This window comes from Jaculus jaculus, chromosome 4, assembly GCF_020740685.1.
Source record: "Jaculus jaculus isolate mJacJac1 chromosome 4, mJacJac1.mat.Y.cur, whole genome shotgun sequence".
Taxonomy (NCBI): domain Eukaryota; kingdom Metazoa; phylum Chordata; class Mammalia; order Rodentia; family Dipodidae; genus Jaculus; species Jaculus jaculus.
Genome location: NC_059105.1, coordinates 105,569,430 through 105,589,178, shown reverse-complemented (window position 1 = coordinate 105,589,178; position 19,749 = coordinate 105,569,430). Strand labels below are relative to the sequence as shown.

General features: G+C 39.1%; 1 protein-coding gene across 1 annotated transcript in view; it reads left to right on the top strand.

The window, feature by feature from the left end:
• Positions 1-15,193, top strand: part of Gcc2 (GRIP and coiled-coil domain containing 2) — a 49,515-nt gene extending 34,322 nt beyond the window's left edge. The window contains exons 19-23 of the mRNA XM_045147408.1: positions 5,015-5,232; positions 7,516-7,710; positions 8,772-8,911; positions 11,297-11,498; positions 13,457-15,193. Of these exons, the coding sequence (XP_045003343.1) occupies positions 5,015-5,232; positions 7,516-7,710; positions 8,772-8,911; positions 11,297-11,498; positions 13,457-13,527 (826 nt within the window). The 3' untranslated portion in view covers positions 13,528-15,193. The remainder of the gene's footprint in view (positions 1-5,014; positions 5,233-7,515; positions 7,711-8,771; positions 8,912-11,296; positions 11,499-13,456) is intronic.
• The last annotated feature ends 4,556 nt before the right edge of the window (positions 15,194-19,749 follow it).

Below are 19,749 nucleotides of genomic sequence, written 5' to 3'. Positions count from 1 at the left end.
AGCTTTGCCTTCATCAAAGCTTCCCCTTTGGACTAGTTTTATCTTTAGCATTTCTTAGAACAATTAATGTTTATATGCTCATCCAATCTTCTGCCTCTCCTCTAGCTTTCATAACCAGGAAGTTTCTCTAAAAATAAAGTAATTTAGCTGGGTGTGGCGGTGCATGCCTTTAATCCCAGCACTCAGGAGACGGGGATTGCTATGAGTTCAAGGCTACCCTGAGACCACATAGTGAATTCCAGGTCAGCCTGGACTAGAGTGAGACTATACCTCAAAAAACCAGAAAACTAATTAAATAAAGAAAGAAAATAAAACAATTTCAAGCTAGGCAAGGTGCTATATGCCTTTAATCCCAGCACTTGGGAGGCAAAGGTAGGAAGATTACTGTGAGTTCAAGACCATTCTGAGACTATGTAGGGAATTTCAGCTCACCCTGGGCTAGAGTGAGACCCTACCTCAAAAAGAATTTTTCTATTTAGGTACTCACTCAGGTCTTTAGTGAATACCATAACCCAACTGAGGAGGGCCCCCTGGGTAACGGTTGAAGCAGGGGTGAGGGAATAAAAGAAAGAAAAAAGAAAAAAATGTATTTATGTATTTAAAAAAACAATTAAAAACATTTTAAACCTACTTTACAACCCAGGTGCCAAATTATAAGCATTCTTTATTATCTTTAAGGGGAAACATTCAAGTAGTTACTAACTGAAAAAATATTCAATTTAATTTTGTAACTGTGTTCAACATGTCATATCTTGTTAATCATTACAATACTTTAGACATTAGAAATGTTGACAGAATGAGTAGATCATAATGGAAGATAAAACTTCAATAGTAAGGAAATTGGGTGATACCTTAGGAAATTGAAGAGTTGTTGAACATCTTCTTGAAAGGGTATTAGGATGTTTACATTCTCAAGTACTTCTATAGCCAATCTTGCACTAAATAGAAGAGTGGAAATTCTTCGGTTTCTTGGCCTAAAGTTTTTCTTAACAGTGTAATTTGCATGTCAGTCATGTAGACCAATAGTTTGAGGAATAGCCTATCATTTTCATATTATTCCTCACCAGAATATTCAATAAAATTAGCTTCTAAATAGTAGTACTTATTTGATACTTATATCAGAAATTTTAAGCACTTATTCTTTAACCTTGAAATGTTATAAATTATTTTGCGAGCACAAAAATCAGTCCCTCTAAAGTAATTCACTTTACAGTAAATACTGCTTGCTCAGTGCTATGTACCAGTCTTCTAAGTTCTGAAACAGTTCACACACAGTATTTTCAGATAACTTTAGAAGCCTTCCACCCTTCCTCGGATATACCAAAAATCTAAGATTGAGCACTGTAGTGAATACCTGTAATTCAGTACTCAGAGGGCAGAGCATAAGGATCTGAACCTGCATGGTCTACATAGTGGTGTCCAAGCCAACCAGGGCTACCCTGTATGAATTCTTTCACCCAAAAAAAGCATGAAAAACTAGTGGTATTTCTGTCTATACCATAGTACAAAGGTCTTTTCTTTGTACCCAAAGAAGCACTAAAAACTAGTGGCATTTCTGTCTATACCCTAGTAGAAAGGTCTTTTCTTTGTATAGGTCTTTACTTTTTGAAGTGTTGTAATAGTCACGATTTCTCTATAAGACCCTAAAGGAATGTGCTAATTAGGTCAAACAATTAATAATTTGCAGTAAGTAGAGGGCTCAACTAATATAAACACTAGTAACAACTAGAACACAACAGTGCATTCTATCATATAAACATCTCTAGTCCCTAATAAAGGGTTCAAACATCTAGCTTGTAAATAAACTCAGAAGTGTCGTTGATACTACCTGAATGCTAAAAGCCTCACCTTAGCTCTGAAATGTTACAGGACCAAACATGATGGCACACACCTTTAATCCCAGCACGTGGGAATTAGGAGGATTGCTGTGAGTTTGAGGCCAGCCTGGGACTACACAGTGAATTCCTGGTCAGCTGAGGCTAGAGTAGACCCTACCTAAAAACAAAGCATTTCCTTGAGTTATCCACAAGCATTCTTTCAAAAATTTAAACAGTACAGAAGCCAGTGGAGAGCAGAGAAAGCTGCCCTTTACTCACTCCACATCTGCTAGTATAACACCTGATTCCAGGACTAAATGAACATTCTTAACTAGAATGTAACTTACCAAGGTATTTTTCTATCTACTGTACCTATACACCTCATACTAAGCTTATTTTATTTATTTTATTTGGTTTTTCAAGGTAGGATTTCACTCTAGTCCAGGCTGACCTGGAATTCACTATGTAGTCTCAGGGTGGCCTCAAACTCACAGTGATCCTCCTACCTCTGCCTCTCAAGTGCTGGGATTAAAGGTGTGCATCACCATGTCTGGCTTATCATACTAAGTTTAAAACAATATTTAGGGTCTGGAAATGTGACTCAGTGGTTAAGGTGATTGCTTACAAAACCTAATAACCTGAGTTCCATTCGCTAGTATCCATGTGAAGCCAGGTGCTCAAAGTAGCACATGCATCTAGAGCTCATTTGCAGTGGCTAAAAGCCCTGGTTTCCCATTCTCTCTGTGGGCCTGTCTGTCTTCTCGCTCCCGCTCGCTCGCTCACTCGCTCGCCCGCTCTCTCTCCATATAAATAAATAGATAATATTTTTTAAAAGACAACAGGATTTAGGAGCAGAAGAGAGAAAGATGATTTTTAGAAAGACTGTTTTAGAAGAAACATCTCCATTAATTTAATTTTTTATTTTATTTTGGAGCAGGTCTTACTATGTAGCTCAGAACTTGGAATGTAACCAAGGCTAGTCTCAAACTTGAATGCTGGGATGTATATCACATGTCTGGCTTTAGAAAAGGCATTTTAATTGCCAAGTGCATGATGACTTGAGTCCAGAGAATGTCCATATACATACATACATACATACATACACACACACACACACACACACACACACACATATATATATATATATATATATATGGTTTTTTGTTAGCATTTTATTCAAACATTATTTACCAAAAAGATAAAGGAAGCACCATTAGCAGCCACCACCATTTTTCTGAGGGCTGCTATAGTTCAGTGCTACAACACTTGCCTGAATTCACTTGTTTCAGGTCCTCCTTCCTCTGGCTTGTTACTTGTTTTTTTTGTTTTTTTTTTTTAATTTTATTTATCTATTTAAGAGCGACAGACACAGAGAGAAAGACAGGTAGAGGAAGAGAGAGAGAATGGGCGCGCCAGGGCTTCCAGCCTCTGCAAACGAACTCCAGATGTGTGCGCCCCCTTGTGCATCTGGCTAACGTGGGACCTGGGGAACTGAGCCTCGAACTGGGGTCCTTAGGCTTCACAGGCAAGCGCTTAACCGCTACACCATCTCTCCAGCCCTTGTTACTTGTTTTTTAAATTTCAGTTTTTCAAGGTAGGGTCTCACTCTAGCCTAGGATGACCTGGAATTCACTATGTAGTCCCAAGCTGGCTTCGAACTCACTGAGATCTTCTTACCTCTGCCTCCCTGGTGCTGGTATTAAGGGTGTGTGCTAGTTTTTTTTTGTTTGTTTGTTTGCTTGTTTTGTTTTTGCCAAAACCAAACAAAATATCAAAACTAAAAGTAAACTGTTAGAAGTAATGGCTTCCTTGGGCTGGAGAGATGGCTAATAAGTTAGACACTTGCTTGCAAAGCCTTCCAGTTCAGGTTTAATTCCCCGATGTCTATGTAAAGTAGCACATGTGTCTGGAGTAAGTTTTCAGCAGCAAGAGGCCCTGACACAGCCATACACATACTCCATTCTTCTCTCTCTCAAATAAATAAAATATTTTTTAAAGTTAGTGGCTTTAAAATTGTAAGTTAAAATCATCTGGAAAACTGCCAATAATAGCTAATTTCAGGACTGCTGCCACAGATTATGTGATATGGCAGCTATAGCATGAAAATTAGATGTCTGTATGTTTAACAAGGTAATCCATCAATTCTGAAGCAGCTATAATAAACCAAGTCTTTGTGTTTAAGTGTTTCAGAGTAATTCATTGAAAAATTGATAGCTTTAGCCAGACGTGGTAGTGTATGCCTTAATCCCAGCACTCGGGAGGCAGAGGTAGGAGGATTGCCACTGTGAGTTAGAAGCCACCCTGAGAATACAGAGTGCATTCCAGGTCAGCCTAGGCTAGAGTGAGACCCTACCTCGAAAAACAAAAACAAACAAACAAAAAGATAGTTTCCTTCCTTTAAGACTTTGTTTATGAAAAAATACTGTTTTTCATAATCAAGACAATATTAAAAAGATAGATCGCCAGGGATGGTGGCACACACCTTTAATCCCAGCACTTGTGAGGCAGAAGTAGAAAGATTGCTGTGAGTTTGAGTCCATCCTGAGACTACATAGTGAATTCCAGGTCAGCCTGGGATAGAGTGAACCCTACCTTGAAAAAAAAAAAAAAAAGATTAGTCACATTTCTATAGTATGCCTATATTAGGTGACCTGAATAAATGAACTAATTAAAAATACAATTTTTTACCCTGTTTTTAATTTGAGAGAGGGTCTCGTGTATCCCCCAGGCTAGCTTCAGACTCACTATATAGCTGAGGATAACCTTGAACTTCTTACCTTCCTGCCTCTACCTCCTGAGTACAGGCATATACCACCACACCTAATTTATGTGGTACTGGCATTTGAACCTAGAGCTTTGTGCACGCAAGGCAGGCATTCTACCAATTGAGCTGCACTCCTCAAATATAATAGTTTTCTAAATATATTCCTATTTTCCTAATGAAGGAACTACAGAATAATCTCTCAACCAAGGTTCTTCATCTGAACTGTAGAGCACAGAAAAAGATTGAAACTAGAAGACAACTGATTGATTGTCTGGATTGTAACACAGCCAGTAAACCACAGATGCAGAGAAGAGCAGTTGTTTCACACACTTGGTAGATAACAGGATTCCTCTTACAGAACCCAATTGAGAAAGGTTGACTCAGTATATAAAGTTTAGAACTCTTACATGCACTAAGACCCTCTCACCTTCAGGTTGTGTTCAGTGCAATCTGAGAATGTGATGATGAAGTCTGAGCATGCCCAGACTGTGTGTCAGCTGACATCCCAGAACGAAGGCCTCCGCAACAGTTTCCGAGATCAAATGCGGCATTTGCAGGAAGAGCACAGAAAGACAATGGAGACTTTGCAGCAGCAGCTCTCCAAGGTGGAAGCTCAGCTCTTCCAGCTGAAGAGTGAACCAACTACAAGAAGTACGTATGTATTTGTGGAAGCAGTGGTTACTGATGTTTCCACATATAGTTGTATCACTTCAGAACATTGCTCACAAATGTGTAAGAAAGTCAAAAATTCAGAGTATGGGCTGGAGAGATGGCTTAGCAGTTAAGGCACTTGCCTACAAAGCCAAAGGACCTAGGTTTGATTCCCAGTAACCATATATAAAGCCAGATGCACAAGGTGGTGCATGCATCTGGAGTTTGTTTGCAGTGGCTAGAGGCCCTGGCATGCCCATTTTATTTCTCTATCTCTCAAATATTTTTTTTTTAGTTCAGAGTAAGCTGGATGTGGTGGCACATGCCTTTAATCCCAGCACTCAGGAGGCAGAGGTAGAAGGATCGCTGTGAGTTCAAGGCTACCCTGAGACTACAGAGTGAATTCCAGGTCAGCCTAGACTAGAATGAAACCCTACCTCAAAAAACAATTTTTTTTCAAAGTATGGATTTGCATACTGAGGGTACATTTGAAATCTTCTGAATTATATAACATATAATACTGATTTCCATGAGCCTGTTATTCTCCATGCAAAGTATTTCTTTTTCGTGACATGGGTCATAGTTGTAGTATTCACCGTTTGGTGCTTGATGTTATCAAATAAATGTATTCTTTATTAATGCTAGAACAATAGACTTGAAAACACTCAAATATCACTGAACTTGTGGAATTATTTGGCTAATACAACTTCTTCCCTTTGAAATTCTAGCCAGTTGTACTTTTAATTTAACCATACCCAATATCTTCTGTTCCACTTCCAGGAAGAGATAGGGAAGTGTCGATCGTCATGATGATTGTATTTTAGTTCAGAGTTCATAGTGCTTTGTTTCCCATGGGAAATGTTCCTACTGGAGCTTTAGCAGATTTGAGTCATTTATCAGGGTCAAAAACTAATTTAGCCGGACATAGTAGCACACACCTTTAGTCCCAGCACTCAGGAGGCAGAGGTAAGAGGATTGCCATAAGTTCGAGGCCACCCTGAGACTACATAGTGAATAGAGTGAAACCCTACCTGGAAAAAAAAAAAAACTTCAGAAGAATTTAACACATGCTAAGAGTCAACAAAGGAAGTAATCAGCCACAAAAAAAGCAGATTGTAATGTAGGAATCAACAGTGGCAGAAATAAGAAATTCGGGAAAGTGCTTCAGAAAGAGTAGCTAGAGTAATCATGGAAGTTGTTAAGAAAAAATTTTTTGAAAAGAAAAAGAAAAGGTAATGGGAGATTAAAAATAAAAAAGAAAGAGTGGCTAGAGGCTCACTAGCTTTAAAAGTACAGGGGGAAAAGTGAGCGAGTGACAATGCCTTTAATCCCAGCACTGAGAGGCAGAGATAGGAGGATTGCCAAGAATTTGAGGCAACCATGAGACTACATAGTAAATTCCAGGTCAGCCTGAGCTAGAGCGAGACCCTACCTAAAAAAAAAAAAAAAAAAAAAAAGGAAGGAAGTATAGGGGAGATGATTCATGGAATAGAAAATAACTGAACTTTGAAACTTAAAAAAAAAAAATTAGGCTAGGTGTGGTGGCACACACCTTTAATCCTAGCACTTGGGAGGCAGAGGTAGGTGGATCATCATGAGTTCAAGGCTACCCTGAGACTACAGAGTAAATTCCAGGTCAGCCTAGGCTACATTGAAGACCCTACCTCGAAAAAACACACACAAAAAAAGAAAGAAGGAAGGAAGGAAATTGAATACTGGTTCACAATTCAGCTATGAGACTGCACAAAGGCAGTAAGTTTCTCTGAACTTCAGACTCCTTGGAGTCAATAAAGTAATCTATTTGAAAGTGTCTTTTGAACTTCACAGTTCTATACAAGTGTTCATTATCAACAAGCAACAAGCCTATCCACAGACAGTGATTGATTAGTTTCCTGCACTGAATTCTGGGCCCTGTGTTGGATCACTGTAGATGTGAGCAGGCAGCACTGGGAGGCAGCACAGGTGAAGGTGTGGACAGTGATTGAGTCTGTCTGCCAAGAGACTCCAGCGTGGGTATTGTATCAGAAAGTATAAGAGACAGTAAATACCTACACCAGGAAACTAGCTACACTAAAACTTTATAATGTCCCCCAATATTTAGCAGCAATATAGCTGCTTCCATAATTAACCGAAAATAAATCAGATAGTACAGATTTTGTGCTATCAACTGTTCATTGACAGCAGTAGCAACTAATGCATACCTTCTGGAGTTTGTCAACTAAAGCTGAATCCATTGATTTTAAACAGTCTCACACTTAACCCCTTTGAAAAAATATTTATTAGGCCCAGCTTCCTCCCACCAACCTGTGAAGAGCCTTCGAGAAAGGAGAAACACAGACCTTCCCCTTCTAGACATGCACACTGCAACCCGGGAAGAAGGAGAAGGGATGGAGACAACTGATGCGGAGTCCGTGTCTTCTGCGGGCACACACGCCCAGTCTTTAGAGCAGCTTCTTAGTTCTCCTGAGACCAAACTTGGTATGTTGCTGTATAGGCTTCCCTTTTTAATTACTATTCTAATTGTATATGCTTTTTTTTTTTTTACCTGTTCCAATAAAAAGTCTCGCATTATGAAAACAAAATGCCTTTTAAAATAAAATGTTAGGCCAGGTATGGTGACATATGCCTTTAATTCAACACTTGGGAGGCAGAAGTAGGAGGATCATCATGAGTTTGAGGCCATCCTGAGAATACAGAGTGAATTCCAGGTCAGCCTGGGCTACAGTGAGACCTTACCTCGAAAAACCAAAAATATAAATAAATAAAATGTTAGCATTACCCTGGGCTTGAACCAGAAATAGATGGTGTGAAGTCTTGTAGTAATGTTAGAAAGTAGATAAACATTCTCTCACCCATCCAGAAAACTGACAGTTGTATTTATTTCATATGAAGGATAGTGCTATATTTGTAATAAATATAGTGTATTGTTGGTATATGTTGTTCTTACCTGTAATGAATGTAACTGTTAATAATTCAAGGGGTAGGTCTCATTTTTCCAAAGTTTTAAAGGGCCCTCCTGGAGTAAGGGCCATTTGTGTCTGATTGTTAGTCACTTTTCCATGGCTCAAGAAAATACTTGACAAAATTAGCTTATAGAGAGAAGATTGTTTGGGCTCAGTCTTAGTCCATTGTCACTTGGCATCTAATAGCAGCTTGGAAGCAGAGGGAGGGATGAGCAGGGATTCCAATATCCCCTTCAAGGCACTTCCCCCAGTGACCTAACGTCTACTAGGTCCCAGCTCCTAAAGGTTCCACCACCTCCCAATACCACCATTCAGGACCAGTGGGCCTAGTACACATAAGGCCCTGTGCTAAACCCATAGCCCAACTAAAAAATATCCAAAAACACAAACCTGAGGGAGTGCATAGGGCCTATACTCAAACTAAAATTCTGTTTTATTTGTATTACTTTTAACATTCTATGTAACATAAATGAATAGCAAAAAGAATGGCATAATATTGCAGATATTTAAATTATTTTTATTTGGAATCTGTAATCTCTGATTTTGAAAATTAATTCTTAGTACAACATCTTGCAGAACCTCCTTTATGGCATGCTGAATTTACCAAAGAAGAACTGGCCCAGAAGCTCAGTTCCACCACAAAAAGTGCAGATCACTTAAACAGCTTGCTTCGGGAAACAGAAGCAACAAACGCCATCCTTATGGAGCAAATTAAGGTGAGATCAGAACACCTGGCACTGTGAAAAATACTCTGAGCCATTTGGTTTTCTGACCCTTTGCATACAAGTAGCCAAGTTTAAAACTTCATATTCTAGATACATCCATTCCATCTTGCTTTTTTATATTTCATTCCTGATTATAAGCAATGTTGCTTTAATGTCTACTAAACAAATACTGTTAAGTCCTATTTTTAAAAAATATTTTTTATTTAGTTTTTGTGTACTTGAGAGAGAATGACACCAGGGACTCCGGCCACTGCAGATGAACTTCAGATGCTGTGTGACCTTGTACATCTGGCTTATGTGGATCCTGGGGAATTAAACCTGGGTCCTTTGGCTTTGCAGGCAAGTGCCATAACTGCTAAGCCATCTCTCCAGCTCCCTATCTTTTTCTAAGAAACTATAATATGTTAGAAATTGGAGGCATGTTTATAAGTCATTATTCCACACATGCTCAAATAAAGCATAAGGAAGGTCTGAAGAGATGGCTCAGCAGTTAAGTCGCTTGCCTGCAAAGCCTCACAACCTGGATTCAATTCCCCAGCACCCACGTAAAGCCAGATGCACAGTGGTGCATGCATCAGGAGTTTGTTAGCAGTAGCTGGAGGCCCTGGCACACCCATTATGTCTTTTCTCCCCTTTCTCTCTGCTTGCAAATAAATTTTAAAAATTAGAAGAAAAAAACGTAAGGGAGTATCAGTCCTTGAACCCTAAAAATAAACAGTGGACTATTTCTGATTCAAATCATTCAGCTAGTGTTCATGGCACTGAACTGTTTGCTTTTGTAGACGGGTTATATGGCTTAGGAAGTTTTTCCTCTTAAAGTAAACACTAAAAACATCTAGGAGTGCTACAGAACATTTCAGTTGAAGATTTATATTCATATTCTCTCTCTCTCTCTTACTCACTCTTTTGAGACAGGATTTTGTTCTAGCTAAATATGCTCTTGTCCTCCTGATCCTCCTGCCTTTACGTGGGATTATAGGCATTGCAGCACCATGCCTGGCTAAGATTTCTTAAATAAGTTATTTCCACCTGGCTCACCAATATATTAACTCTAAGTATAAAACTTATTGAGAGGTTTTTATGTCTCAAGTCCTGGTCTTTGTAGTTGATGCTCATAATGAGTAGAAAAAAGAAAAAAGTGAAGCTGACAAAACCGGTGGAAGGGGTTTAGACTCAGCTGCTTGAAAGTGCATACTTTTGCTTTGCACCTTGCTCTGCTCTGCCTCTGTACAGGCTACTTGAGACCCTTGCCAGGCTGGGTTTTTTTACACTAAATTATATTTATGATGATATCCTACCACAAATAGTTTAATGTGCATCTAAAAGGTTTATCACCACTCAAACTTTATCATATGTAGCATCTCTTACTAGCTCAATAAACAAACGTAAGAGGCTTACTTAAATGTTCTGTTTGAATTCACAATGGAGTCTCAGGGTGGCCTCGAACTCACAGTGATCTCTTACCTCTCCTCCCCGAGTGCTGGGATTAAAGGCGTGCGCCACCACGCCCGGCTAGTGTCACTTTTTTAAATGACCCAGAATTTTAAGTCAGTAAACTAAATTTTCCTGGATTAAAACAACTATACTAAGTACAACAATAATAACAAAAGCAACAAGTTTTGCTTAAACTTGGAAAGTGTCCTCAAAGATTTTAACTTTCTATTACATTTTTATATAATTCCCCATTTTTCTGATAGGAAGTTATAATGCTCATATTCCTTAATGTTCCTGAGCTTAGCTTTTGTTTTGGTAAAGGACTGTTTGCTCTGAACATTTTGATCACCAGGGCTCTGCAACCAAGCATGTTTGCCTCAGCACCTGCTTTCAGACCCACCCTCCTCACCTCAGCCGGTGTTTCCCAAAGTAGAAGATGGAGCGTCATAACCTCTTAGTGACTCAGTACTTTCCATTAGGTTTCAGCTTTCAAACTCCATTTCCACAATGCTTCTGAGGCAGTAGTAGCTTCTTAGTGTTTATACCAAATGTGTCCATTCTTGTCAGTGGTACTCAGAAAGCTGCTAGGCTCACTCCTCTGCTTCCTGTCTTGGAATTTCTTTTGGTTTGTTTGTTTGTTTGTTTGTTTGTTTGTTTGTTTGTTTGTTTTTCAAGGTAGGGTTTCACTCTGGCTCAGGATGACCTGGAATTCACTGTGTAGTCTCAAGGTGGCCTCAAACTCACAGCGTTCCTCCTACCTCTGCCTGGGATTATAGGCGTGCACCTCCACGCCCAGCTTCTATCTTGAAGAAATTTCTTGATCTCGTTTCCTGGAATAGGTGGGTTGTTCAGGGAGAAAACAAGAAAGTTACATGTGTGCAAACTGCTGTATTTAACTGGAATCTCCTAAAACCTATTTTTAACTAATTTCTCTAACACCAGCTTCTCAAAAGTGAAATAAGAAGATTGGAAAGAAACCAAGAGCGGGAGAAGTCTGCAGCCAACCTGGAATACTTGAAGAATGTCTTATTGCAGTTCATGTTCCTCAAACCAGGAAGTGAAAGAGAGCGACTGCTTCCTGTTATAGATACAATGCTGCAGCTGAGCCCTGAAGAAAAGGGAAAACTTGCTACAGTTGCTCAAGGTATGTGAAAGGAGTCATTCCTGTGTGTTTTGTAACTGGGACACTAGCCATTGGCCTTGTACTCAAGATTTTATGTGTGCTTACAATCTTTATGAATCTTTTAAAATTATAACTTAAATTTTGTTCATTGGATTAATTCTATCATATGTGTAACTAGATATGAAAACTTTGCCCGTTTTCATCATTTGAGGGTAGCTATAGTAAATATATAATTTCAACATTAAGCAAAATACAGTATAGTGTTTAGTTTGATGGTCTAGCTCTTGGAAAATTGGATCTGTATTTTGGTGTTGAATTGGATGTAGTTTTCTTTTTAGCACATAGTGTTCCGATCCTGCTTCTCCCCTTAAATTCCTCTCATTCCCAGTATAGGAACAACACTTAGTGGCCAATGCTTTCTAAGTGAGTTAGCTTTAGGGCTGGAGAGATGGCTCAATGGCTAAAGGTGCTTGCTTGAAAAGCCTCACAGCCTGGGTTCTGTTCCCCGTACTCATGTAAAGCCAGATGCACAAAGTGGCATATGTATCTTGAGTTCATTTGCAGTGGCAGGAGGACCTGGCACTCCCATACTCACTCTCTCTGTCTGCCTCTTTCTCTCTATTGCCTTCTCTCTCAAATTAATAAGATTTTTTATTTATTTTTTAATGCAGAAGTAATTATTTAGAAAAGATAAAATGAGAAACAGTTAAGAAGGAGTTTTGCAGAATTCAGCATGGAGAAATGAGGTGAAGGAAGCAGCAGGGTGGGTGAAAGAGGACAGAAAGAAAGCAGTGCGCATATATTTAGGAATTGTGGTTCTGCCTCTTGTCTGGAATTGTGCAGGAAAGGGACTTCCTCTTTAAAAATTTATTTCCTCCACTTTTTTTTTCTGGGTTTTCTAGGTAGGGTCTTTCTCTAGCACAGGCTGACCTGGAAATCACTCTGATTCTCAGGGTGGCCTCAAACTCATGACAATCCTCCTACTCTGCCTCACGAGTGCTGGGATTAAAGGTGTGTGCCACCATGCCCAGCTCCTCCACTCCTTTTAAATTATTTTTTATTCATTTATTTGAGGGGGGGGGGGAGGAGGGAGAGAAACAGAGTGTATATGGGTATGACAGGACCTCTTGTCACTGCAAACAAACTCCGGACTTATGCACCACTTTGTGTCTGGCTTTACACAGTTACTGGAGATTCCAACCTTGGCCATTATGCTTTGCGCCTTTAACCCCTGAGCCATCGCCTTGGACCCCATTCATTTCTTTTTGAAAATGATTTTCCTCATGGGGAAAATCCTTTAGAACAAGGAGTTGAAGCAAAAACTGTCCTCAATGCCTAGAGTAAGGACTGTTGGGAATATGCTTTGAACTGACCCTGTGGTCTTCTGACAAGTCTCCCAGGTCAGAAAGGAAAATTTGAGAGAAGCAGCTTGTAGGGAAGGGAATTAAAGAGGAAATTATGGTTGGCTGGAGATGCCTGGGGTAGTGCTGTAATTGCCTTTAGGTGTGTGTGATAGTAACCATTTTAAATAAATAGCATTACTAACAATAAAGTTCTAAAAGAAGAGAAGAAAAAGGACAGACAGTAAATGAAGAGAGTAGCAGAAACCTTTCCAGAACTGATGAACGATAACAATCCAAAGGTTCAAAATCCCAAAAAGGATTCTGAACAGAATGAATGAAAAAAAGAAGTCTACTTCTAGTTACATAAATAGGAAACAGCCCCTCAACCAGGGAAAAAACAAGCCACACTAAATTTAGTAATTTGAACTCAATCTTTCTGTATCAGCTTCCCTGGTACCAGGATCAAGGTATGTGTCATCACACCAGCTCTAAAATCATACTCTTAAGTAAAATTCAGAAGAATAATAATGTATCCTTTAATCAATGAAATGGACATTATTTGGTCATGCTGTATAATGATTCTGGTATATATATTTCACATTGAGAAAATTTAATATATTTTTTAATCTTCTAAAGGCGAGGAAGAAAATGTTTCCCGTTCTTCTGGATGGGCGTCCTATCTACATAGTTGGTCTGGCCTCCGATAGATTGACGGAAAGAAAATTCTTATTTAACTATCCACTTGGAAGAAAAATGGTTCACATATGCTAGTCATTCTTCTCTAAGAAAGTATGTGTATCTGTTCACATCCTCCTGAATTTGTACATATGTATGACAGATGTATTTAGAATCTCACATGGAGTAGAAGTAGAACATCTTGAAGCATTGGTACCATTCATCCACAGCCCCCAGTTCAGCTTCATGGACTTCACAGTCTCTGTGGATGAGAACACGAGGAAAGAATTCACTCCCACACTCTGGAACTCTGAGAGCTGCCCATTTGTAAATAGTACTGTGAATGTTGAACTAAATTTTGAAACCATACCAACTGGGAGATTGAAGCCTTTAAAGTGATATTTCAAGGTTATTTGTTATTAATAAGATAAAACATTTCCTTAGATGCTGTTTTATCAGTAAAGTTGACATGTTTATCAAGGGATTAATGAAGTAAATATGTTGTAGTTAATTATGAGGCTAAGTTAAATTGCAGTTTACATAGTTACTTTAAAATAAACTCTTCTCTCTTTATTTCAAAACTCAGTATGTTGAAGCCCTGATGCAGGCTGGTGTGACCTCAGCTGGGGGTACTTCTGTGGTGTCCCAAGGCTCTTACAGCGGTGCCACTACTTATAAGCCATGATTCTGTTTTGAGAATTTTCTGCATCTCCCCAAATGAAAACGTCTCTGAACAGTGATTGTCTTACTGGACATTAAATCTACTCATGAATCTGGTGCTTCCGGTGTTGGGCAGGCAGGTAGTGTCATTGCGCCCTCCAGAGGGCTCAGGGCTGTGTTGTCACAGCTTTGGTGAAGAAGGCTAGCTGTGGAAGTATTATTTGCCTTTGATGCCTCTCAAAATATTTTGTTAACTAGGTTAAAAGTTGTACTCTTAAATCAAATTTTGGAATTCTATTTTTAGTATTTACTTAATAAATCACCATATAGAATAATCTCTGAAGTTATTAAGCCTTGCAGTTTATATTCTAATTTTCAGGCTACACTGGAAATCTGATTTTGTACTTCAGTTATTAAGAACATGATTTCCAATCAAGTTTAATTGAAATTTGCTGCTGATATGTTGTTTATTCCTTCAAAATTATCTCTTATTTCTGTTTTTCCTCCAGTCTTAGAACAGACCTAACTAGTGAATGTATTGATGAAAGTGCATCTATCAGCTGGGCATGGTGGCGCATGCCTTTAATCCCAGCACTTGGGAGGCAGAGGTAGGTGGATTGCCATGAGTTTGAGGCCACTTGCAACTGCATAATGAATTCCAGATCGGCCTGGACTAGAGTGAAACCCTACCTCAAAAAAAGAAAGAAAGAAAGAAAAGAAAAGCATCTATCTCAGAGCTCACTTTAAAATTTTGGGTTTTTTTATTTTTTTACTTCATAAGCTGTGAATATGAGTATGCTAACAGCATACAGTGTAACTTTAATAATATTTAAATATACTTTTCTTTGGGCCTAGGCCTTTTGAAATCTATATAAACTTGTTTTGAAATATAGTCTGTACTTAACTAATGTAATAACAAAATACCTTTTGCATGGTAAAAATTACTTTGATTAGAAAAAGCATATATACTTTTGTGATATCAGCAATAAGGAAATGTAATGATTATTTTAATACTTCTATTAAACAAGTTTAACTGTATGTTTTTATAGTTACTCTTTTCTTGTTAAACACTGTCTCCTTGGAGTTTTAAATTGGCTTATGAATTAGAATTACAAGTTCCTATTACTACTAACCTCCCACATTTGGGACCTATTGTGTGCCTAAGAAAATGTGGACTGAACTACTTTGGAAGCAAGAGGACCTTTTGTGCTCAAGAATTTGAAGCCAGCCTAGTGAGCCTGGGAAGCAAGAGGCCGAGCATAGAAAATGTTACAAAAAAGGGACAGGCTGACCCTGCAAAGGATTAGCTGGGCCCTCAGGCGTAGCAGTTAATGAGTGTGAGGAGTGACTCCACGAGTATAGTACAGTGCTTCCTGACTGCATTGTGCCCCGAATAACTTGCTTTTCAAACTTTTTGCCTACCCAGTGCTGGGGTCAAATCCAGATTTTCAGACTTGATTCAGTGTTCTCTCTAATGCAAGACTTGTTCTACAGTTAGTATTAAAGTGCCTTCATAAGCTTTTTTAAAAAGTTATTTTTAACTTATGTATTAGAAAGAAAGTGGAAGGGAGAGAAAGGGTACACCAGGGCTTTGTGTGTGCTGTCCTTGATGTGGCTACTACCTTTAAAAAAAAAATAATTTGAGAAAGAAAAGAAGAATGGGCACGCCAGGACCTCCAGCAGCAACTCCAGACACATGCGCCACCTTGTGCACCTGGCTTTATGTGGGTTCTGGGGAATCAAACCTAGGTCTTTAGGTTTCACGGGAAAACACCTTAACCTCTAAGCCATCTCTCCAGCCTGGGTACAGCCTTTTGAAGCATCCTTTGTAACCAGACCTGTAAGATGTTTGCCTTTACTAGGAAAGGAAGGCAGTAGACATTCCATATAACTGCCTCAGGGATGTCTGCACAGTCCAGCTGTCACTGTGTGGAGGCTCTGGGTCTCACTCTGTTCTCATTCCCTACTGATGGTTATCTGGTTCCATTTTACTGATGACATAATGCTAGCTGAGGAAAATTATACTCTGGGATGTCTGCACAGTCCAGCTGTCACTGTGTGGAGGCTCTGGGTCTCACTCTGTTCTCATTCCCTACTGATGGTTATCTGGTTCCATTTTACTGATGACATAATGCTAGCTGAGGAAAATTATACTCTGTCGTAGTACAAAGAACTATGTATTCATCGGCACACAAGAGAATGAGATGTCCACTCAAACAAGATGCAAGTGCCATCTGTGATGTTCCCAGGAAGGATCTGGTTAGGTAAGATCTGTTTGATTCCAAGTGGTGTGAGTACTGTGAATTAACCCAAAATCCTGTACAGTAAAGGATACACAGACTTTATTAGGATTCCTGGGTTACTGGTGGAATTTCATTCATCATATAGCTCGGTGCTAACCGGGTGGTGGTGCACGCCTTTAATCCCAGCACTCGGGAGGCAGAGGTAGGAGGATTGTGGTGAGTTAAAGGCCACCCTGAGACTACATAGTGAATTCCAGGTCAGCCCAAGCTAGAGTGAACCCCTACCTCAAAAAAAAAAAAAAAAAAAAAAAAAGGTTCCATAGCTCATTGCCTCACAGTATGGACTCTGTTGTAGTCAGGTTTGCATTGTTGGCAGAAATAACCTGACCAAGGGCAGCTTGTGGGAAAAGGTTTATTTTGGTTTATAGACTTGAGGGGAAGCTCTATGATGGCAGGGGAAAATGATGGCATGAGTAGAGAGTGGACATCACCACCTGGCCAACATCAGATGGACAACAGTGACAGGACTAGCAAGGGGATACTGAGGGTAGGAAAGGAGGAGGAGAGAGGGGGAAGGAAGGAGAGGAGGAGGAAGAAAAAAAGAAAGGAAAAGAAAGAGGAAAATGCCTCTAGGACTTTGGTCATAGCTCTGGAAATGAAGCTGAAGAGAGAAACCTCTTCAAAAAGCCAGTATCTATAGGTGGCACCACTGACCAGGACCTGCAAAGATGTGGGAAGGTTTCATCAGTCCAGGCTTGATTTATTGTTTGCTTGTTTCAATTTAATTTTTTTTTAGGAAGGGTCTAATCTTGTGCTCACACTGGTATTAAATGGTGTGCCAGGCTCTAGAAAGAGTGGTCCTTTGATGAGAAAATGTTAATGTGGGCAGTTCATCAGTCATCATTTGCTTTAGGAGTTTGGCTGACTCCAAAAGCATGTCTATTCCTCCCTTTTTATCCTAAGTAGGATTCAGACCTGCTCAGTATCATTTCAAAAGTGGTTTGCATTACTTATTTCAGTAATAGTTTAAGACTGCAATAGGATACATTTCCAAAGAGTGAATTACATTGTTTCACAATATACACTGCTGTAGTATTCAATAGAACAATGTAACAGTATACCTCCCACACTAAGCATAATTTAAACATCTCCATATTTTGTGATATGATCATGTTGACACTGGACAATGTCCAATTTTTTTAATTCATTTCATCCATTCAAAGTCTGTGACTAAGGTATCTCTCTCAGATCATTTTTACTTCTCCTGGGACCCATGAAATACTCTGTTCTAATTCATTTATTTGTGCTTCTTTCCTGGAAAAGGAGAAATCATTTCAGCCAGCTGTCAAATGTTCTCATGTATTATAACTCTGAAATATCTTAAAGGAAACCAGACATGGTGGCTCACTCCTGTAGTCCCAGAATTTGGGAGGTTAATCTGGAGGCTAGCTGGAGATACAAAATAAGTTCCAAGCCAATATGGGCTGCAGAGACAGACCCCGTCTCAGGATATAAACTTGTTTGCTCCAAAACTACCTAACACCCTAGTCACATGAGGCTAATGAAAAATTAAGATGTGATCACTCCAAACTGAGATGTAAGTTAAAAAAATACACACCAGATTTCAAAATCCTACATGAAAAAAATGTATCAATAATTTTACATGCTGGAATTTTTTAAAAATATTTTTTATTTGCAAAGAGAGAGAGAGGGGGCTGGAGAGATGGCTTAGCAGTTTAGCGCTTGCCTATGAAGCCTAAGGACCCTGGTTTGAGGCTCAATTCCCCAGGACCCACGTTAGCCAGATGCACAAGGGGGCACACGCGTCTGGAGTTTATTAGCAGTGGCTGGAAGCCCTGGCACGCCCATATTCTCTCCATCTCTCTCCCTCTCTCTCCCTCCCTCCTCCCTCCCTCTCCCCCCCCCCCCGTCACACTCAAATAAATAAATAACTAAAAATGAACAAAAAATTTTTTAAAAAAGAGCGAGAGAAGAAAGAGAATCGGTGCTCCAGATACAGATTTGCTGGTGCAAATGAACTCCAGATACATGTGCTAACAACCCAGGTTCAGTTACCCAGTACCCACATAGAGCCAGATGCACAAAGTGGCACACACATCTGAGTTTGTTTGCAGTGGCTATAGGCCCTGGTGCACTCATATTCCCTCCCTCCCTCCCTCCCTCTCCCTCTCTCTCTCTCTCTCTCTCTCTCTCTCTGTCTCGCATGCGTGCTCTCTGCATGCCAATAAATAAAATATTTAAAAACTAGAGTCACTGCTAAACTCTAAAATTATTGTTGCTGTACCTTTCAGTTACAAGGTACAAAGTTAAAGCTTCCTTGAACTTTAATTTCTTAAAGCTGATGAGGATGAGAAAAAAAATTTCTTTGAAAAATATTCACTCTTCAACTCCAGTAGTCTGGTTATACATTATTTGGTGGTGCTTACAGTCTTGTTAGAAATTGTGAATTGAAGACTCATTTTATAATAATTCTCATGTTAGCACAAATTACAATATGAAATGATCATTTTCTTTCCCTAAAACCCAATTTAAAAAATATAGCTACAGTATCACTTTTGTAATGTGATGCATTACCTACAGACTAACTTAACATCTCCCTATCACTTGAAGGGTAGCAAACATGCAAATCTTTTGAAAATTCATAAACATTGAAATAAATACATTATAAAAATTGCACTTTATAAAATTTTACATTAGCTTTGAAAACTCTTTACAAGACAGAGAAAACAAGCCATGGGTCATGATGTATGCCTTAAATCTGGAGGCAGAGGAAGAAGGTCTGAGTCTTAGATGTCAGCCTGGCTTCATAGTCTTACAAAACAAATAAGTGACTGAATGAATGAGTGATGAAATCCAGGTTTCTCACCATCAGAGAAGGAAAGAAATTTCAAATATGCCAAAGAAAGATTAAGAATGGATCTTGTGGTGCTAGCCAAGGGTCAAAGGTGTTGGTATGAATAAAAGCTTTAAATTCTTAAGTATATTCCATATGTATATATCTTACGGATGTATGCCTCTTGTGTATATTATATATACAAATACAGAAATACAGGTTGAGAAGTATAGATAAATATGCATATATATGTATGTATGTATTTGGATCAATATACACATGAACAGATAGATGGCCCCTAGCTTATGATGGTTCTGCTTTGAATTTTAGTGATTTACTAGCGTAGTGGTTATCAGACACCTCAAGATAAAGAGGCCCTGCTGTCTTTGTTGCTAGTCTTGCTCATGACAATCTATTGCATTCTTTATTGTTTCAGGTATTTGATGTCTCAAGTAATTACATCCTTTCTTCCAGATATCCTTCAAATAATGACCCAC